At 43.8% G+C, this 22,702-nt stretch overlaps 1 protein-coding gene across 1 annotated transcript in view; it reads right to left on the minus strand.

Annotated features, from left to right (window-relative positions):
* The window catches only part of DNAH14 (dynein axonemal heavy chain 14), a 238,257-nt gene that overhangs the window by 96,374 nt on the left and 119,181 nt on the right, over positions 1-22,702 (minus strand). Inside the window, exons 45-50 of the mRNA XM_056853367.1 lie at positions 13,052-13,180; positions 12,527-12,667; positions 11,985-12,152; positions 11,038-11,208; positions 7,374-7,541; positions 3,690-3,779 (exon numbers count right to left, since the gene is read on the minus strand). Of these exons, the coding sequence (XP_056709345.1) occupies positions 3,690-3,779; positions 7,374-7,541; positions 11,038-11,208; positions 11,985-12,152; positions 12,527-12,667; positions 13,052-13,180 (867 nt within the window). The remainder of the gene's footprint in view (positions 1-3,689; positions 3,780-7,373; positions 7,542-11,037; positions 11,209-11,984; positions 12,153-12,526; positions 12,668-13,051; positions 13,181-22,702) is intronic.

Genomic DNA, 22,702 nt, shown 5'->3' on the forward strand with positions numbered 1-22,702 from the left:
AATGGACAACAGTTGCAGGTAAGTTCAGAACTGTTTTCATCATTGTTCTTCTGTGCAGTCCCACACTGGGAAACAGGTTGAGCCTGTCATTGGAAGAGAGAATGTGGTACCTCTTCCTCACTGATGTCTCCCTTCTTGTACTGATATCCATAGAGTAATGCTTGATGAAAGTGTCTGCAGAGGACCAAGTAGCACCCTTGCATATCTGTCAGTGGATGCCTCATGAGAAAGCAGATAGTGTGGCCTGAGCTCACATGGAATGTGCCCGGATCTGAAGGGTGCAAGGGAGTTGTGCCTGCTGGTAGCACAGTCTGATTGCTGCTGTTACCCAACTAGACAACATCTGCAAACATGCAGGCTTACCTTTACAGGGGCCTGCAAAACATAGGAATAATTGGGAGACCCTTCTGAACTGATCTGTCCTCTTGAGATAAAACAATAAACCCCTCTTAACATCTAACATGTGTAAGGCTTGTTCTGCACTAGAAGAGGGATTAGGAAAAATATAGGAAGTGATATGTCCTAAGCCAGATGGAATCAGGATGTAACTTTGGGGAGAAAACATATACTGGGTCATAAAACCATCTTGTGTTCATAGAATTTGGTGAAGAGGTGGTCAGCTCTGAGAGCTACAAGCTCACCTAGTCATCTAGCTGAGATGATGGCTAGAAGAAAAAACACTTTAAAGGGGGAATGTTTAAAGGGCAAGAAGCTAAAGGTTCGAAAAGGGGGGTTGTGGCTCAGACCCAAGCAAGCGAGGAGTCTTCAGGAGAAGAGCCATGCCAGCAGGAACCAGCTTTCCCCAAACCTCAGCTGACTGAGAGCCCAGTTCAATCCGACCCGCCACAGGGAGTGAACACAGCTGAAAGGATCTGAACCACAGACCAGCCCTTCTGGGATTCCAGAATGGTTGCTGAAGCACCTTACTCTTCTGACTCAGCCCCAGCTGCAACTCCTCAGATTAACAGCCCACCCAACTCACCTGAACTAGTGCAGCAATGCAGATAGCATTGCAGAGTAGAATTGCAAGGTAAAAGGCGCAGCGCCAGATTGGAAGCTCAAAGACACTGCTTAGAATATCGAGTCTTCGTGGGAAAAGGGAGGCAGCATAAAAGGAAAGGGAGGCAGCATAAAAGGCTGGCCTGGATGCAACTTTGCAAAAGAGCCCGAGTCTTGCTGCTGATGCAATGACCCTACAGATTTCTGACCCTTTATACCAGCCTGACTAACCTTGACTCAGCTTGACAATTTAGGCTCCTGTTTTCAGCCCCTGGCAGACTCCTGCCCGGCTCTTGTTCTGCTTACTGTACATTCCTAGTGACTGCATCCAGCCTCTGCCAAGTTGCAGCCTCTCCTCCGACCAGGAACGGTAACCTGATACTCCTAGAAGCTGCCAGGCCAGCACAGGGGGCCACACACAGTAACTGGGCTAGCACCATGGACAATGACCATGGAGGAAAAACTGGTATTTTAGAGGGATAGAGATTATTTAAACCCCCCCCCCCAGAAACACCTTAGAGAAGTAATGTGAAAACAGAGATTTTCCTTCGATTTCTTCCAATTAATTGAGAGGTGGCAATCACCAGAGGCAATTGCTCACGCAAGCTTTCTCCAAGGAGGCTGTAAAGAGCCAAACGTCTAGATAAGGTTATACAGAACACCCCATGATCTTAAATGGGCTACCAGGGCTACCATACACTTTGTGAAAATTCGAGGGACAATGGCAATCACAAAGGGAAAAACCATGTATTGATACCATTTGTTCGGCAAAGAAGTATAGCTCTTCATTGGGAGAAACTGGACATCTCGCAAGATCTCCCACCATGTCGTCTGGGGAGGAATGTGAAGGAAAGTTGGAGCCAGAGCCAGAAAAATATTCTTCTTCCTCTTTGGAATTGGAGATAGATACGGGTGGCAGCTGGGAAGATGAAGCCCACCATTTTGGAACCAGGGGATGGTCTTGAGGTTTGGTTCTCACAGTAGCCCAGGAGGCTCTCCCCATTCTTATGGGTATGGAGAAGGATAAAAAAGGATATTGCTGCCATGTTGCCAATGGAAAAAACAGTGGCCATGGTGGGAGGGTTGCAGTCGATGGACCCAGAGGGCTGTCTAGCAAAACCATCTGCTCTGTGCCAAGCTTGCCTTCAGAAAGGGATGGAGCCAGGGACCATGACTGTAAGTATGGTGTCCAAGGGGGTAAGAAGTCATCAATATGCTTCATCGGTTCTAATTAGATCAGTCGGTTCTTTATGATTTATCCTGCTCTTGCTTCTTAGATGGAGCTGACCTGGCAGGCACTGTTTGAGGTGATCTCAATCTTCTTCAGGTTGGAATCGACGGAACGAACACTACACAAGATGGTCAGTCAACCTAAGAGTCCAGTCTCAGTATCAAAGCAGAGATTGGTTCTGCTGAGGAAGATGACTTTGCTGCCTGGTTGTTGGAACTGGAAAGGGCTTTTCTCCCATAAAGCAGTTTTTAAACAAGGTATGATCACTGCAGTCCTTCGGGGTAAACTCTAGGCAGATGTTGTAGGTTGCCACATTACAGCCCTCCGCGAGGCAGATCATACACAAAGAATGCTTGTCAGTGCAAGACATCTTGGTTCGGCAAAAGGAACATTTCTTAAACAAAGCCTCTAAGCCATTTTCAGTCTTGAAGAAGGATCGCTTTGAAAAGGAACGTTGAGGAAAAAACTCACAGAATCAGACTAATGATCTTCATTGAGCAGCAGCGAAGAACGAACTGAAGGAATGGGAACATGTGATTGTTTAGGCGGGAGAGTGGTCACTGAAGCGCTCTGGAAGGGAGACCCTCCCACTTGAATTGTGCCCAGAAACATATTGGGGAGCCAGTGTAGATAGGCCAAGATTGGGGTGATATGGCCCTACAACCATCCTAGTTGCAGCATTCTGTACCAAAATAAAGCTTCTGAACACTTTTCAAGGGCAGCCCCACATAGAGAACATTGCAGTAATATAATCTCAATCTTTCATCCCTCGTTCTACTTCTCTTCACTCTCCTGGATTGGACACTAAACCATCTTTTTCTCTTTAGGATCAGGTTCATATGTTTTCTTTCTCCCCATTTTCATCCCCAAAACACCCTGACTTGGTTCCCTTTTCTACATGTTTTTCCATCAATAGACAATAGCTCCTATGCAGGTAGGCTTATGTGAAGGGTTTGCATTTGTTCATTGTATACAAATGCTTTGCTGTCTCATTTTGACATTCTTCCCATTCCATTTGCTCATTCTCTGTCATGGTATGGGAATAAAGATTTTCCTTATTTAAGAACTATTAATTCCCTCATTCTTTTTGAGTGCTGCCCCAAATTGGGACCCTGGAATACCTAGGCAGAATATCCCAAAGTTTATTGACCAGGTAATGTGTGCCAGGTCTTACATGTGTAAAGGACGCTTTGCACATTATAGCCCCTGAATGGGTGCCAATTTGGGTAACTTACCAACCACAAAACAGGAGAAAATTGAGGGTTTGTCAGTGAGCTTACTTTCCTCTTGAGTGCAAGTATTCCATCTGACTTAAATCTTTGCTTTATGAAGCCAAATGGATAAAACAATGCCGTGAAATGTCTTGATTTAAAACAAATGCTGATTTTGAACTTAAATAACTCCTACTTGGATCTACACATCATCTAACACTAAACAGATGATACGCATGTATCCTTACCATTGTCATGTGACCACCTTCTTGACGAAAAATTCTAGCAGTCCGTGTTATATGCTGTATGACCTCTTTAAAAAACACTATGGAAGCACTCTAAGGAAATAAGGGGTATAAATTTCAAATACTTTCTTCCAATGTTAAAGAACTAAATGGAATAGAAATACTATAACTTGCAAATTAGACTTGAAAGTAGTTGTTTCCAACAGAGCTTTAGGGATTCAATGCACTGTTTAGGTTTAAATGAATTTAATTGATTCAAATGATTTTTAAATGACATCATTTATACTCCTTATGAAATAATTTATGCATCTATGTTTTAAAAAGAACTGCACCAGCAGGTGGCTCCCTCTATTAGTGTCTTAATTTGTTGTGCGTTTAAATGTTCATATGTATGAGATTATGATAATTGGAGAACTAATGGCCAGTGTCATACTCAGGCAGGAGTGTAGCGTGCAGGCAGTAACCAGGCCCTAGGCTTGGCCTCTGGTTTCAACAACAGCAATGGGAGTACTGCGTTGACCAGAGCCTGACGCAGGCTTTTCTCTTCCCGTGGACCGGGCTAGACCAAGGTAATTAGCAGGTAAAGGAGTAGAGGCACTTACCAGTCCAATCTCCTTGTTTCTCAGATCAGGCGTCAGCTTGCACGCCGGGGTTGACTGGGATAGCTTCAGTTGCTGGAGCTTCTGTTTGCTTCTCTCAGTCAGTGGCCTTCAACATGTGTTGAACCCACAAGAACTCTGGCAATCTGCCTGGCCTTTTATCAGCCTTGCGGTTCCAGCGTTTTCCACTCCTCCCTGATTAGGCTTGATTGTCTTTGCTCTATCTCTCAAGGCCCACCTGGCCTTAATTGAAGCCGGGCCCTGATTCTCTGCTTCTCAGCCGGCTTGGGAGAACTTGCAGGCGAGGAGTCCTGCTCTTCTTGCTGTTCTGTTTGCTGCCAGAATGAGCAGCCCTCATCCCCTGCCATGGGTCTTGGTGGCTCTGATGCCTGTTCCTTCTGTTCCAGTGCAGTCCTTGGAGGAACGGGCCCAGGTTCCCACTCCTCCTCTTCCTCAGAGGAGGAGGGCAGCTCAGGTTGGCCTACAACAGCCAGTTAACTGAGACTGCCTAGTTACCTTTACTTACGAGGTCAGATCTCAATGATCTGTAGTAGTATTGTGAACTAAAGTGTTCTATATTATCTATCATCAGTTGCCTCATAAGGTAGACAATGGTTTCATGCTATGCAAAGATTTTTTAAATTCTGCCTCTGTTTTGATACTTTAGAGGCAACGACTGATGATATTTAGTTACATACGTTTACACTGTGAGGAACACACATTTTGATATACAAAGTTATCTTCTGTATTTTAACCTCTCATTCTATAATGTTTTTGAAGTCGCTTTTATAAAGGGAACGGAACTCTGGACTGTGCATAGTATATATTATCTGATTGCTGTATGTATTATCCTCCTCTCACTGCATTGTTTTCTACTTATAATACCATTTTCTGTTTGTTTAACACACCATGTCTGATACTCTATGTTTTGTTGCAGATTTCTGTAATCCTAGCCCATTTACATTGCTTATTAGAAGTCTCATCCTGTTGATTGGATTGATTTACACTGCATAATCTGCCTGGAGTTTCACTGAGAAAGGCAAAGTATAAATGAATAAAGAATAATGTTAAATTTTTGATCAACATACAACCTTTAATGCCTGGCTGAGAAATAAAGTTTACCAAAGATGTTGGTAAGACAGTACCAAAATCAGTTACAATGCATTCCTAAGAGGAATGCCTGCGCCAGGCTTAGGAGTCAACACGGCTTTCGCCCCAGAGGCTCAGGAATGCGCTGTTATTGTACTGCTAACTGAGCTGATTTCTACAAACAAAAGTTGATTGATTTAAAAAAATTGAATGGAAAAAAGATTTCTTTTGAGTAGGGAGTGGAAAGACTCATTTTGAATGGCAGAAACAATATCCCCAGCTCCTGGAGTCCAATTTTTAAAGGGCAATTAATATTCCTTCCTCTAAACTGATTTAACATAAAAAGTTTTGTTTTACCTTTGCTTCAAAACTGGTGTTTTGGGCGCATCCACACAACATCATCCATTTTTCAACTTTTCCTCTACTTTGCTTTGATTTTTCCTAAATCTGACTGGCAATATAATAATTAAAGTACTCCCTTGGCACAAGGGGGAGGGAATGGCAAACACATGGGGCTGAGGCAAAGGGAATGTTAGAAAACTGTTGCATGGGTGCTTTTTTGCCATAGCAATGTCCTATGCATTTGCAGCAGTAATGAGAGTTACACAAAGAATTTTCATCATATGGATGGAGCTGAAGATGGATAGCCATGTTAGTCTGTTGCTGCAACAATAAACAGGAACTTAGTCACACTTAATAGTTAATGTGGTTTTATTCTAGCATAAGCTTTTGTAGACTATGATCCTATTCCTCAGATGGTGGGATCTTGTTCATAAAAGTTTATGCTGGAATGAAATCTTGTTAACCTTTAAAATACCACTGGTCTTGTTTATTCCTTCTTCTAGTCTGCCATAACAAATCAAATCTAAACACTAAACTTTTCACTTAAAAAAGTGGAACAGCAGCACATACAGAATGCATTTCAATTGATTACATGAACAACCAGCAATGAAGCAGACATATCTTAGAATCAATTAAATTGGCAATTTCCTCTTCGTTCTCCTTCTTTCTTTAGACTCCTTTCATGACATTCCTCAGGCTCCCCTATATCCCAGGAGTAGCATTGCACAGAGATCAGCAAGGTGGGGGGGGGGGGAGGCAAGAAATTTCCATTATGCCATTAGAAAATTTAGGTTGGAAAACTACCCAAGAAGTGATTTCAAACATATATACAAGATGTGTAAAGGCATGGTTGAAGAGAGACAGAAAAGACCTGTTTATTAAGCATGGCATTTAAATAACCCCTATAGCAGTGTTATCAAAATGCTGGCTTCCACCCATAAACATGCTTCTTCTGTTGTGCCTAGCATAGGGAGGTTGAGTCAGGACTAAGGGAAGGGTGGTCCTTGGAGAGTGGACTGCTTGTTTTACACCTGGTTGCAGTGCCGCAGGATGTAGGGAGTGGGTGCGCAGGGTGGATCAAAGTGCAGCTTTCCTTTCTCTGTTTGCTATTCCGTATTTGAAGAAGCCTGGCTTGGGGGACCTGCACATACAACTTAGTGAAGCAACAGGTGGGGGCAGGCTCCTTGCTTAACCTCTACAATTTCCTTTTAAGAGTCTTGAGGATACCAGCTCAAACCTGCACCTGCCCACTGCAAAGAAGATATGGCTAGGTACAACCTAGGACTACTGGTCATGATTGGAGGAGCAGCACCTGATGGGGAGCCAGAAAGCTGAAACTGGGGGTGGGGCTGTGATTCTGTGGTCCCTATGCCTGGAAATGACAAATAATATTCTTGAAGCTGCTGCAACTAAGCTATGACATTGTTTTGTGGCAAAGAGTTTGGTCCTTCATTCTTCCTATTCCCTACTCCCAACTTCCCATCACAAACTACATATCCAAAATATACATTTGTATGTGGAAATGGCATAACAGCTTCCATAAAAAGTGCTCACTGCATATAGACCACACATGTCCATGTTTTCAATTGAAGAATAAAATCTTTGAATTCATAAAACATTAGTATTCTTCAAACTTTTAGACCTTTGCTAATTTTACCTCAGAATTCATTTTCTGCGTTTTATGGTGGTATTCTTCCAGTACCATAAGAAGCCGCTTATGGTTAGTAACGTGTTTATAGATTCTGTTTTCCACAGGTGTGTTTGGATCTAGGAAATCCACAAACATAGGCGAATCCTCCATCAATTTCTCCCTTGACCAAAATATCTGTAGACATTACACCACAAATAACCTTGTTATTATATAGTAATAGGAAGAGGTCCTGCTTTCTCTAACATTTCTTGTAGAATTATGAATTAATCTCTATGTATTGATTCTGTCATTTAGTAACCTTGCCCTTACATCTGTGGAACATTTCATACTCTCCAGTATTTCTCATATGGAAATAGGATCACTATGGCATAATCTTGTAGACAACTGTGGGGACAACCTAATCCATACTCTGATGTGCTATTGGAAGAAAGTGGTTATTAAGGGTTCATGCAAACTGGTCATGCCAAATGACAGAAGAAGTTACCTATGCCACAGCCTACAAGGCAAATCACATACACAGATTTCACATATGTGTACTATTATATTAGTTAGAGAACATTGGTTTTGTTCTCTTGATCCATGACTGCGACTGCCAGAGAACTGGCCAAGAACTGGCAGTAATTTGTTTAATATACGACAAAGGAACAAAAATAAAATTGCAGAGGACGTCTGGGCTCTTCTGAAGTACTACTTGTGCAAAGAGATGCTGTTTAATTTTAATTTCCAATGAAATGAAAGAGTTTTCTTCCTATGTGGCCACAGGGAGAGGTTTCCAAGCCCATAAACATTAAAAAAATCAGTGTCCTTTGCCAAGCCAAGGGCACAAAGCAAGCAGCACCATTTTGGGTTAGGAAAACCACTCGGGGACAACTGTGAAGTTCCTTCTCCCCCCCCCCTCGTAGTTCCAGTGTGAACCAGGGCCCCACATAGTTGGGAACTCAGTTCCCAGCAGTGTGACTTGAGGCTGGTGGTCTGAAAGTCAGGTTGGGGAACCCAGACCCAAACTGAAAAACTGTAAAGTCTACTTTGGCCCTAAGAACAGCGCTCAAAAAAATGTGGGATTTAAAAACTAAGTAATTGTGAACATTTCGAATAGAGTCCAGTGAAACAAGATTTACATTTCTTCAGAAATGTATGGGTACAAACAGAAGGAAGATGGTGGGGGAAGCTTATGAATTCAAACTGGAACCAGGTTTTTGGAGCACCCACAGATAACTGTCTCCTAACTGCTGTCTTGCAAGGTTTTCCTCTGCTTTATTATGATGTTTCCTAGATTTGAGCTGATACTATCTTTTTGGAAAGACCACATTCAAAGTGTGTGTACACTGTGTGGATGGAAAGCTGTGCATTTTTAAAGGTCTCACCCACACCGTTGCTATTTTTCTTGCCTCAGCCACCCATGGCCACAAGTGTTTGATTGTTTGTTTTAAAAACAACAACAACAACAGTAATTGTTAGGTCACTATTGCATAATAATCTATTGTCTCAATAATCTATAGCACAATGATCTAGTTGTTTTGAATTCTCAGCTTTAATTTTAATAAAAAGCAAGTTTCTATAATCTGCAATGAAAAGGACTAAGGACGTACTTTTTTAAAAAGAGAAACTGCCCCCCCCCAAAAAAAACAACCCTTTGGCAGTGCTACAGAGCATAAATGAAGGGAAAATGATGATTGATGGAGCAAGGTGTGCTTCTGTATGGAGGCTCTGCTGCCAGTGTGAATGCTTCTGTAATTGAAGTGGAAATGACAGGAAAACAGAAGCTCCTTGCCAATGAAAACAAAATCCAGGCAAAAGAGTTATCGATCCAGTCAGACTGGGAACTAGACTGCTCTCAACTTGTGATGAATTTAAAAAGCAAGGTGAATAGAATACATGAAGGAATCTCTAATTAAATACAATTACTGTTGCAGCTCTACATGAGCACCCAGCCTGATAATGTCAAATGTGCATATGAAATTTCACTTAGCAACTTTCACAAGTCTCAATTTTAGAACATTTTGCTAAAGTATGGCAAATTTTAACTATTATTGAATGTTTGATCACAGGTTTCTCCGTTTCAGAGGGTAGCTGTGTTGATCTGCAGGAGAATAGCTAAATTCGAGTCCAGTAGTACCTTGTGTGTGTGTGTGTTAAGTGCTGTCAAGTCGCTTCTGACTCATGGCGACCCTATGAATCAATGTCCTCCAAAATGTCCTGTTTTTGACAGCCTTGCTCAGGTCTTGCAAATTGAGGGCTGTGACTTCCTGTATTGAGTCAATCCATCTCTTGTTGGGTCTTCCTCTTTTCCTGCTGCCCTTAACTTTTCCTAGCATGACTGTCTTCTTTAGTGACTCTTGCCTTCTCATAATGTGACCAAAATACGATAGCCTCAGTTTAGTCATTTTAGCTTCTAGGGTCAGTTCAGGCTTGATTTGATCTATAACCCACTGATTTGTTTTTTTGGCAGTCCATAGTATTCTTAACACTCTCCTCCAACACCACATTTCAAAGGAGTCTACTTTCTTCCTGTCAGCTTTCTTCATTGTCCAGTAGTACCTTAGCGATTAACAAGATTTTTGGGGTATAAGCTTTTGAGAATCAAAGCTCCCTTCATCAGATACACATATCTAACTGATGAGATCAGGGAGCTGAGCATCATCTGGTGCTGCCATGATTTTTTCAAGGGAGGGGGGACTAGGCTGAGAGCGAAGCTTGCGATTGATGTCTGTCTGTGCTTATGGAATCTCAAATCAGCCACACACAATAAAAACCCTTCCCCATTATCCTTTCCAACCTGACCATTTGCTGTTGATGAATGTTCTGCATGCTGAAACACTCCTCCCTGTTTCCCTTTCCAAATATTTCATCCTACATTTGATTATGAAGTCAGAAACTTGGGCTTCCGACTTTGATATAGACTGGAAGGTATGGTCAGTATATATAAAACAATATTTTAGAGATAAAAAAATGACCTTAGGTTTTAGAACCTAAACCTATTAAACTGTAGACTAAGAAGAAAATAGCTAAATAATAATTACAGTAAAAACAGATAAAATCAAAGCTATTCAGAAAAGAAATAAGGTATATAATAATCTGTTCTGTATGAGGAGAATTGGAAGTCAGTTTCTGAATTGTTTTATATCTCACTTTTTCTTTACTTTTTTCTTTTTGTATATTATGTCCATGTATATTTTGTATATTTTGGCATAAATAAAATTAATTTTTTAAAAAAAATTATGGACATAGAAATCTATTCCATGCAGCCCCACAAGTTCTCTGATCTTCAGTTTGGAGACTTATGTACTCAGCAATTACCGTAGGCTCTGGGAATTCTGCCCCCAGCCCCCATAGTTTTCCTGTGGAAAGCAGCATTGTGATGAAGGGAGGGCAGGACTTCCTTTCAAACACAAATACATCCAGTGGGGGACATGGAGACTAAGAGGATGCAGATAGACTCTAGGGGCCACTCCAGGGGCCCAAAATGAAGGAACTGCTAATGAAATACAGTTACTGTTGCAGCTATGAAGCATAACTTGGCTAAGTATTTCAGCTGAAACAAGAATATCAATATTTACCATCTGCCCAATGTGTTTTATCATTAAAAGTGGCTCAAAGTAAGTCTGCAAAGTGTTCACTTTACAAGACCTAATAAACAGTTTCTTTAAAACCACACAATAAAAACTCTTACTTTAAAATAGTTATTGATCTCAGTAGATAGAAACTGATAAAACATCTCTCGTTCTGTAGGTTCAATGAGACGATCATGGAAAACCCGGGCTGATTCATGCACAAGGAGTAATGCTGCAGTTTCTTTTGAGACAATGACAGACTTGTGGGCTTGCAGCAATCCACAGAGTACCTGTTAACAATGTAAGAAAAAAGCTGTAAAGTTTATATCAAAACCACATCCATATGACCATATTTTTATTACCACATTCCAGATGACCTTTTGCAGGAAGCATCAGAATATTCAGCAGGATGGATAGAAAAAGAAATATATACAAATACAGAAAAAAAGAAATATAGAAGAAACCTAGAACACAGCTGTTAAATATGCAGAACTGCCACAATAGATAGGAAGTAGCAGCATAAACCACAGCCAGACCAACAGACTTAGTGTGTTTCATACTCAAATAGTTTGCTGGAGAGATAGCACATGAATTTGCTGAACAAATGATGTATAAACTAGACAAACAGCCCAATCAACAACCCTGTTGAGTAAAAATATTTCAATGGGAATAATGGCAAAACTATTATGTTCCTTATCTCAGAACATGCCTCTCTCTTCATCCCTAATCCAAGTAACTCCCCTTTCCTAACTGACTGTGGTAATGCCCAATAGCCCAAAGATGCTGCTGTCAAAGCCTATTATGATATTCCAGTAGCTCCCAAGCTCAATGACTATGCTATACCTGCAGAAGTGGTGGTATAGGATAAAGAACTCCAGCCTTGTAACACTTAGCCCCATTTTAACTAATAAATCCCTCTTTCGTCACAGCTTTTCTACTTGATCTTCTTGACATGCAGCATACTTTATGGGTGACCCCTGAGCCAATTTTGTACGTGTTGTCAACCTCTGATTAAAATGTAAAGCACATATATGACAAATCTACACATCTCCTCAGTTCAACAAACCTTAAAAAGGTCTTGCAAGTTAAATGTGTAATGGCATTTGGTGGGAGTTGGAAGCATCGCACAAGTCATTTTGTAGTACACAGCAATAGAGGTGCATGCTAAAAAGTCGGTGCACTTCTGAACCTCTACCAAGAACCGGTTGTTATAAAAGTATGTTTCCAGACGTACCTACAAGAAACAAAATATATAACTTTTAGCCATTTCCCACATTTTTTTAAATTTAGAAAAATAATTTAGAAAAGTTATTGCTTGCTTCTAAATAATGCTAACCTGTCCTTACTGTTAAGTTTATTCATATGCTTCTTAACACTCTCAAAGAACTCAAAAAAGTTATGAGTCAGGATTTCCCGTTGCTGATTCTCCTTCAGGATGGCTTATTCCTCTGTACACTTAAGTGCTTCATTATTGTGATTTCTAGGAATTTACATGGAACTGTTGTTAGGCTAATAATTTCCTAGACCTACCTATCTGCCCTGCTCCCTTTGTAAAAACTAGTATTAAATCAATTTCTAAATCAATTTCTAAATTACCATATAAATTACCTTAAAAATACGCTGCAAAGATTGTAAGGAAGTTGCAGGTAAAGTCAACATGCAAAAATGTGTCAGAAGACGATAGCTGATCTGTTTTCTTCCTTCACTTGAAGGTGCACAAGATGCAACCAAGACCATGTCCTGGACACGCTGAGAACATAAAAAAGGCTAATTTTTTTAAAAAATGAAAAAATACTTTAAATGTCATTTTACTAGATAAGGCTAAAGAATAATGACAATGTATTTTATGCATTTTACAGAATCAGCATATTTTCCCATATTTGAAAGCCCAGGCTTTCACATTCCTATATTTCATAAAGGATTTCAAGCACTATAAAAATTGGCAGAAATGCCTTTAAACGGGGTGGCTGGGAGTACAAACTAGAAACAAATTCTGAATATGGTTATAATGCATTTAGTATGAGTATTTAGGACTGCTGCAGTAAAGTATGGTATTAGTAGGGCAAAGAGTAACATTAAGATTTAAATGTAATGATTTCTACAAAATATTAGAACTAAAAAATAAATCAGTACCTTCCATACGAGCTGACGGGTGTCATAAAATCCTCCTAAATCCAGAAACTGTCGGATGAGCTCAAGTGGTGGCTGGGCCCCATACTCCTCTGGTATTGGCACATCCAGATCATCAATAAATGCTAACACCTTAGAATAAGAATATTACCAACCACATATGAAGCATACCGACATAACGTATTTTAAAAGGTATTGGATATGCAGCTATCACTTGCAGAATTTGCATTATCTAAATCTGTTCCAGATGACTGTATGTACAAAACTGCATGTACTAAAAATTGACTTGGATGCAGCAACCGACTTTCCCAAACAGCTGATTGCATCTGTCAAAAGACTGCTTTTATACATTCCTGTAACTGGCATATACAAGCGAGGACCCGCAAGGAACTTGCGAGGATGGGATGTCCCATTCCCCCCACCTGTTCTTCCTCCCCTCTCTTTCACCCCTTCTCTCACTTTCTCTCCCTCCCTCCCCCAATGCCTACTGCCACTCTCTCATTTTTTCTCTCTCTCCTACTTTCACTCTGAGGAGGAAGCGACTGTAGGGATGGTGTTGACGATAGCAACAACAACACTGTTTCTTCCTTCTCCCCCCCCCCCCCCCGCTTGCAGTGCAGATGCCAGAGAGGAAGCGACGGCAGGCCTGGATGCAAGGGCAGTTCCTTCCCCCACCCACAGCACTGCTGCCAAACAGGCAGCAGTAGTAGGCTTAGTGTGGCAACAACACTAGCAACATCACTCATTCCCCACCCTCCCGCAGTGCCACTACCAGAGAGGAAGTGACAGTGGGCATGGTGGTGGTTCAGTCTTTCCCGCTCTGAAGGAAGGTCATCTTGAGCTTTGGGTGTTTCTCGTCCCGTTGCTTGGAGAGGCAGGACTTAATTTTAAACTACTTCCTGTCTCGGGGCGAGGAACGCCCACACTTCCAGTTATTCTCCTGCCTTGCTGGAGAGAGGACGCTCCAGCCATAGCTGGAACTTAGATCTTAGGAGATTGGCTAGGGGAGTTCTTCTATCCTCTTGTTTTACTCCATTGTTCCCCTCCTCCATTCCTAACTGTTCTGTATTGGCTCCCTTTGTGTGTCTTGCCTTCCCAGTCCGTTCCGCAGCGGCATAGCCGGTTTGCATCGGGCTTGTGAAAGGGAAAAAAGACACGCCCAAAATGGATGCCGCGACTGCAGTAGCGGAGGAAGTAGAACTTCTCTCCGACTCAGATCACGATGCAGCGCCTAGCGGCCATAACAAGCTGGCTCCCACTGTTAGCCGCTCCGGCGGACTTTCAGAGAGGGACGCCAAGGAAGCTTCTTTGCCTCCCGCACGGCAGCAAAAGCGGCGACAAGAGCGACCGCGAAAAAGAGCGGGAAACATTCAAGAAGATATACTAAGCTGAGTGCCGCCTCGACCTTCCAAGGTCCCTGCCGGTTCCTCCGATCACTTAGTTGGCAAAATCCTTCCAAGACTTCAAAGGGTAAAGTACCCCCACCCCCGGATGGGAGTGGGGCCCCAGGGGAATTAACTGAGAAAAGGGTTTATCTGAGAAAAAGGTGATTTTCATAGTGGGAAAAACATTTTGAAAGGCTGTAGGCCTTGAATTTATCTATCCCAAACCCAGGGGGCGCCACAGTTCATTCTCAAGGGAGAGTACAGGGCCTAGTCTCTTCTCAGGCCTATGCAGGCTCAGATCCCAAGCAAGAGGAGCCATGCTGCAGCCATTCTATTACTAACAAACAATGGTAAACTAAGGCTGCCCTTAAAATCAGTCCCCAATAGGCATGAATTGACCATTGGTGACGACTGTTCTTCTCTCGACCGGGGATCCGCGACCGAGGAGGTAGAAAAGGAGTTCTTGTCTCTGACAAAGAGCTCACTGTATTTCAAGAGCAACAGCCTAGGCTGCTTAGCCCTGATGATTTTTCAATCCCTGCTAGCCTAAGCCTTATTTGCCCTGGATCTATTAAGCAAGCCAGAAGCTTCTGACGAGCCCCAAACCAAAAGCCAGGCGCAGAGGATCCAAGGATTATTTCCCTCAAGGTGTCTCACACATTATTAAGGTTCCATTGCCCTTTCAGAACCTAATAAGGTCCGAGTGGGAAAAGCCACTCCACAGCTAATAGTTCCACAACTAACAGTTCTCTGGCGATGCCAAGAAACTGTATTAGATGGATCCTGGGGCCATGGGTATGCTAGTATTACCTGTTGTAGATGCCCCAGTTACAGCCCTGCAGTTTTCTGAATTTTTTACTGAAGATGGGGGAGGATTTATTAAAGATATGTGGACAGAAAAATGGGCTTCCTGTCTAGAAAGGCGCTCGAGGTCTCAGCCTTGGCAATTCACGCTAACGCAACCATAGCATCCATAACCAAAGCCACTAATGTGTGTGTGTGAAGTGCCTTCAGGTCGCAGCCGACTTATGGTGACCCCTTTGGGGCTTTTGATGGCGAGACACTGGCGTTAAATAACCATAGGAAGGACTATAGGCCAAATCAATACCAACAGTCCTTTTTATTCCTCCCATATGCTGTCTAGGTTTAGACAGGATCAAAGGCGTTCCTCCCAGCTCTCCCAGAGAGGCTCCTTTCGAAGGTTCGATAGATTCAACCGCCCCCCCCCCCCCGTCCCAACCTTCAGAGGGGACAAATCGGACAAATTCCCAAGAAGGTACAAACAGTGATGCCAACGTCACAGCAGTGGGGGGAAGACTGCAAATGCCCCTCCCACAGTGGGGCAGAGCCCAGGCAAATGCCTGGGTTTCTGCAATTAATCCTACAGGGATATGCAATAGAGTTTTAAGGGAAATTACCAGATCGAAGTGTGGAGTTCCCACAATATCGAACCAAAGACAAACACAGCAGAACTATGGAGGCCGTTCTGCATTCCTTCAAATAGGAAAAGAACGGGGTCTGGAGGGCTATTTTAGATCTCAAATTTGTCATTCGCTTCATCCGGACAAGACGTTTCCTTATGGAGACACTGAGAACCATTGTCGAAGCCCTGCGACCTGGCACCTACATGACTTCCATAGATCTAAAACTGAAGCCTACATGCACTGCCCTTCGGCGCCTTCTCAGGTTCAATTACCTGAACCCCCACATGCAATTCATAGCCTTGCCCTTTGGTCTTACATCTGCCTCAAAGGTCCTAGTGATTGCTGTCGCCCTATTGAGGAAGGAAGGGATCCAGCTGCATCCATACCTCAATGACCTCCTCGTATGCGCAACTTCCAAGCAGCTAGCCACCAGACACACCAACCGAATTGTTCAGACCTTACAAGGTCTTGGTTACCTAATCAACAGAGCCAAAAGTTACCTGATTCCAGCCCAGCGCATCCTTCACCTGGGGGCCTTCATAGACTCCAAGGTCGTTCTACCCGAGGCCAAGGCACTCAAGATAGCCTTACTGCCCAAGTCCACAGCCAAAGCTACACAACATCAACTCATGGCTCTCACAAGACTTCTAGGATTAATAACATCCTGCATCGGCTTAGTGTCCTGGTCCTGGTTCCACACCAGGCCCCTTCAGGTAGCTCTACGACCCTTCAAGCTGCTCATTTTGCACATCTGCCTGCTGCTAACAGCCAGATCTAGCCTAAGACAGTGGATAGACCAGACCAATCTGACAGCGGGCCAGACTTACCTACATGAGACCTCCCATCCAGTCTTCTGCTCAGGGCGTTCGGGCCTCTCAGAAACCAACTCCACATCAATCTCTCAGAGTGAGGTAGCTCTGCTGGAGTTCCATCACATCCTGAAGAACAATCGTGTCCTCATACGGACTGACAATGCGGCCTCCAAGGCCCATATCAACAAACAGGGCGGATCCAGGTCCTCATGCTTGCATCAGGAAGCCTCCATCATCATGATCTGGGTGGAGAAACATCTACTTTCCTTGAGAGCGGAACACGTCAGAGGCATACACAACCTAGAAGCGGATTGGCTCAGCCGCCAGTCCATCCAGGAAGGGGAGTGGTCATTAGACCCTCATATCTTCCTCTTAATAACCAACCGATTTGGTATCCCAATGTGGTCCTGTTCACCTCTGCACAGAATCGACAAGTTCACAGATTCTTCTCCCAGTTCTTCCACCCGAACACGGAGCAAGCGGACGCTCTATTGTTCCCCTGGCCTCAGAGTCTAATGTCCGAGGATAGCCCCAGTGGAACGCGTGGAGGTTGAGAAGGCTAGGCTTCTAGATCCGGGCCTGTCACAAGATGTAGTCTCAACCATTTTACAAACCAGACAACCTTCCACTAAAAAGATATATGAGTATACTTGGGAGACCTTCTCCAGGTGGTATGGACGAAAGTCCGCCAACCCCAGATCATCTTCCTTGCCACAACTGTTGGTATTCTTCCAGGGCAGAGTACATCAAAATCTCAGAGCATCCACTCTCCGGAAGCAATCTCAGCTATTGCCTCAATATTTTCCAAAGCTTGACGAGATTCCGCTGTCTTCTCATCTGGAGGTTAAAACCTTATCAGGGAGTGGCGCAATCCACTCCCCATCATTTTCCAACTCGGCGGCTTAACGCGATTCCTTTAGCTCTCACCTAGAAACCATTCGAGCCAATGAGGGAAGTTTCCTTACGTTTCCTCAGAATGACGTCTCCTCAGACTGAAGACGTTGTTCCTAACGGTGGTTACCTTGGCCAGCCGCATGCCGGAGTTGGGAGCACTTTCCATACACAAGGATCTATGCATATTCCACATAGACAAGGTGGTCCTTCGATCCGACCCCTCCTTCACTCCCAAAGTGAACTCACATTACCACCATGCTCAGGAGAATCATCTCCCTTCCTTCTGCCCCAATCCAACCAATCCCAAGTACGTAACTGGCATACCTTAGATCTATGTCGGGCATTGTACATATATATTTCAAGAACAGTTACAATAAAAAAAAAACGGAGTTCCATTTAGCTCAATATCAGCTCCCAACAAAGGCATACACATGTCATGCCAAGCGATACTTTCGACCATTCGCAGCTGTATCAGAGAAGCATACCTGGCCAGTGGCCTGCACGTACCATCCGGCATCACTACACACTCCCTGTGATGTACTACTACCTCAGCGGCCTTATTTAAGCAAGCCTCCATAAAAGAAATCTGTAAGGCAGCTACGGGGTCCAATGTCTCCACTTCTTCAGGCAATACCGTATCAATACAATGGCATTGGCAGAAGTAGCCTTCGGGAGACGGTTTTTTACAACTCGTGGTGGAAGATGATGTCGACTAATTCCCACCCGATATAATTGCTCTTGGACATCCCAAAGCTCAAGATGACCTTCCTTCAGAGCGGGAAAGGTACATTGTTTACTCACCGAGAAGGTCCTTTCCGCTCTGAAGTAGAAGGTCATCTTGCCCACCCGGAGATGGATCATCATCTTCCATGGTGGCTGTCCAACCGGACTCAGCCAAGCAGTTACTGGTATACAAAGATAAATGATACTAATGTACAGAGTCCTTGTTAACGTCTGTCGTTAACCACTGAGTTGTGTTCCTATGTTATAAGGGTTATTGTCACATTCCTGTTACAGAGTTTAGACAGTTACGATGTGTTAGCTGTTATGTTGGTTTATTTGTTTTAATTGTCTCTCATGAGCTTTTAGTAGAAAAACTGGAAGTGTGGGCGTTCCTCGCCCCGAGACAGGAAGTAGTTTAAAATTAAGTCCTGCCTCTCCAAGCAATGGGACGAGAAACACCCAAAGCTCAAGATGGCCTTCTACTTCAGAGCGGAAAGGACCTTCTCGGTGAGTAAACAATGTACCTCTCTCTCCCCCCTCCCCGCACTGGGTCAAGGGGTCCAATTTTATTGGCCACAAAGAGGGTGCTCCCATCCATCCTCCATTTTTTCCAACGGATAAAAAATGGGGCCCATAAAATTGGACCCCCTGACCCATTCTTTACTAAACTTGGGGGGGTTCTCCTAAGGGGAGTCACCAGCAGCTATGCTGCAAATTTGGTGCCTCTATCTTGAAAAACAGCTCCAGAAAGATTTCCCCATAGGCTATAATGGAGACAAAGAGGGGATTTAAACTTTAGTCCTGTGCAAATGTGTCGAAGTGTTGTTTTTTTGGATTTTCTTCCCTTTTTACAGCTGCAGCTGGCAATCCTAAACTGATCCTGAAAAAGCAGAATTTTTTATGTTTTTCGGGATTGGGATTACTGGCTACAGATTAAAAAGCCCTTTTTCAGTAAGGTTTTTTTTTTTGGCTTTTTTTTATTCGGCTTTACCAACTGCACACCCCTGTGCCAGATGGACCTCTGCCCTTGTCATGATTAGAATTGTTTCACCATAAAGATAATTTGTTTTCGTGTCCTCCTGGTGGTTGATGTAGGCCATCATGTTTGTCTGTGTCTATTAAGACATCTTTGCCTTCCAATGGATCTTCAAAAGGCAAGGAGGCCCACACAGATCACCCTGAGTTTCAGATGGTTGATGCTTCATCTGGACTCTGGATGGGATCATTTCCCCTGTGCCATCTGTCCTTGGGAATGTACTCTCCAGGCCAGCAAAATGGCATCTGTCACAACCAGATTCTTGGTTCCCTCAGGGGGCAGCCACCTGTAGCCTGCCTCTGGATAGTCACCACCAGAGTGTCTACCACTAGGAGACTGAAGCTATCCAGTGAATAAAAACCATGTAATGGTTATAAGGTTGGCCTTGTCTAGCTCGCACCTCCAACTGTGTCTTTTCCACCCTTGCAAATATATAGAGGGGAATGGAATTCCTGAAGAGGATTTACCCAAGTAGGGGAAGGCTTTTGCTGACCCTTCTGGGACAGACAGGATTAAATTCCTCTTTCTTATTGCTAAGAATCTCCAGGATACGCAAAACCTTGTGAAAGATCTTAGGACAGACTTTGGAGAGGGGGCAAGGGTTACAATATACTGAATGGAAGGCCCTGTCACGCTCTCTATACCTTTTGTGGGATCCCACTAGGGAATGTGAGCAGGTTCTGCTTTTAGATTTATGTTTTCTGTGTTTTTGAGATTGCACAAAGTGCATTGGCCTGCCACTGAAAGTTCACCATGGCTGGAGAGAGGAAAGCTTGGAGCGCCTTCTGTATTTCTCTCGTGTGTTTAAGTGCTGTCATGTTGCTTCTGACTTATGGAAACCCTGTGAATTAATGACCTCCCAAACATTCTATTGTTAACAGCCTTGCTTGAGTCTTGCAAAGTGATGGCTGTGGTTTTCTTGACTGAGTCAATCCTCCTCATCTTGGGTCTTCCTCTTTTCCTGCTGCCTTCAACATTATTGTCTTTTCCATTACCTTTTGCCTTCTCCCAATGGTCATTTATTCATGGCTGTTTGCTGCGGTTTCGATGCTTTGTTGGTCTGGACCTTATTTTCGATTTTTCACAGCTGCCCCGAGGTAGCCCATAAAATTCGCAGCAAACCAGCAGCAACTCAAACCTGATTTGCTACAATCTTTCCCTTTGCCTCGCCCTTTCTGCCGGAGGGTCCCATGAAAAACTCCTGGAGTCAGATTTCTTCTCCCCGCCCATCCTGGCAAATGTCTCCTCCCTCTCCATCTCCCCACCCACAAGGGCGGCTATTGGCCAAGGGGTTTTTTTTTTTGTTCCGACCAGAAGCCCACCCCTTTTCGTGCGCTTTGTGTGGCCACTAGATCTGCGCTTGAGTGCCGTACCAAATCCAAATCTCTACGGCAAGATTACAAGAGATGTGTGGCCTCCCATGCATAAATGGCCCTGGGTGCTTTGGCTGCTGCACTAATAAAGAAAGAAAAAAAAATAAGGGGGAAACAAAGAGGTGGAGGTGAAGAAAAAAAAGGTGCACGAGCGTAAATCACGAGGGGAGAAGTGAAAAGAACTATTCCAAAGTGGGACGAAGCAACAAGTCAGGAGACACCATCAAAAAGGGGGGGGGGAACTAAAAGAGAAACAAGGAAAGTGGACAGAAGCAGAAAACAGAAGTCAACGGGAAAACGAATCCAAAGCTGAAAGGGAAAGTGGGGAACCGTGCCGAGTCAAAGCAGAAAGGGAGACAAGGGCCGTTTACGCAGGGGAGGTTTTGCCTTGGATTTGCCGCTCTCTCTAGCTGCACATTTTCCCCATCCAAATTCTCAAAACTCTGCATTGGGGGCTTATTGTTGAGTTTTGAGAATTCGGATGGGGGGAAATGTGCATCCAGAGAGTGGCAAATCCAAGGCAGAACTCCCCATGCATTCGGTTGCATGAAAATGGAGTAGAGCAGTTTGGAGCCCGATAGGACTTCTCCTTCCCCCTCTCCTTCGAATGCCTCCCCTCTGTGGAGCTGCGATGGGCGAAGTTGTGATGGAAGTGGGGGTGGGCCTCAACAGTGAGCTTGTCGGCAGGAGGAAGGCTGAACAGTCAGGGGCAGACACAACCGCTGTCAAATGCTGCGGCCTTTTTCTATGAGTAATCCAAGCTACATCGGGCTTTATGAATTAGATTCGATTCCATGAATAACCTTTTAAGTTCGGGTTTTTTTTTACTCTGCCTCAAGAGAGCAGCAATTTTTTGAGTGAATAATTGACCAGAGTGACCAGAGTATGATAGCCTCAGTTTAATCATTTCAGCTTCTAGGGAGACTTAAGGCTTGATTTGGTCTAGAACCCACTTATTTGTCTTTTTGGTGGTCCATGGTATCCATAAAACTCTCCTCCAACATCACATTTCAAATGAATCAACTTTCTTCCTGTCAGCTTTTTTCATTGTCCAACTTTTACACCCATACAATAGTAATGGGGAGTACTATGGTCTAAATTAAATTGATCTTGGTCACCAGTGTAACATCCTTACACTTAAGAATCTTTTCTAGCTACCGTGTTTCCCCGAAAATAAGACACTGTCTTATATTTATTTTTCCTCAAGAAGACACACTATGGCTTATTTTCAGGGGATGTCTTATTTTTATTAAGTATGGTACTGGGGGAGAGAGCTTGTAAGCGGCCCCACCTGGGCTCGTGCTCCGCCCTGTCCCGGGGTAGTCGTCGGGAGAGAGGGCCTCAGACCATTCCGAGGGGGAATCGGAGTGTCCCCCCTCTCGGCTCCTGTTCTCCCCTTACCACCCCCTTCCGGTCCCACCCCCAGAGTCCATATAAGGGTGAGAAAGGCTTGCAGCAGCCTTCTCCCTCCTTCCGGACACGTGGGTCTCGTCTTCCCCGCCCCAGCCCCGAGCGCGCTGGTTGCCGGGCCTTTGAAGCGGCCGCGGGAGACTGCCTCTGCTCAGCTGGGCTCCTCCCGGTCTTCACGCTGTCCCGTCGGGACCATGTCTTATTTTCCGGGTATGGCTTATATTGCGCAAATGCTTTGAAATGCTGCTACGGCTTATTTTATGGGTATGTCTTATTTTCGGGGAAACGCGGTACTTCATGGCTGCTCTTCCCAGTATCAATCTCAATCTGATTTCTTGGTTGCACTCTCCCTTTTCGTTGATGATGGAACCAACAAACAGGAAAAAATATTTCACAATAGTTCCCCAACAGTCATTACTTCATCATCTTGATTTTCGGCTGTAATCCTGCTTTGGCACTTTTTTCTTTAACCTTGTTCAGGAGTCATTTCAAGTGTATTCTATTTTCTGTCAGTAGTGGTTCCTTCCACCAATTCTTATTCCACCTTCATCTAAATCTAATCCATCTTTCCTTAGGATGTGTTCCGTGTATTGATTA

Source organism: Euleptes europaea, chromosome 7 (genome assembly GCF_029931775.1).
Source record: "Euleptes europaea isolate rEulEur1 chromosome 7, rEulEur1.hap1, whole genome shotgun sequence".
Lineage (NCBI taxonomy): Eukaryota > Metazoa > Chordata > Lepidosauria > Squamata > Sphaerodactylidae > Euleptes > Euleptes europaea.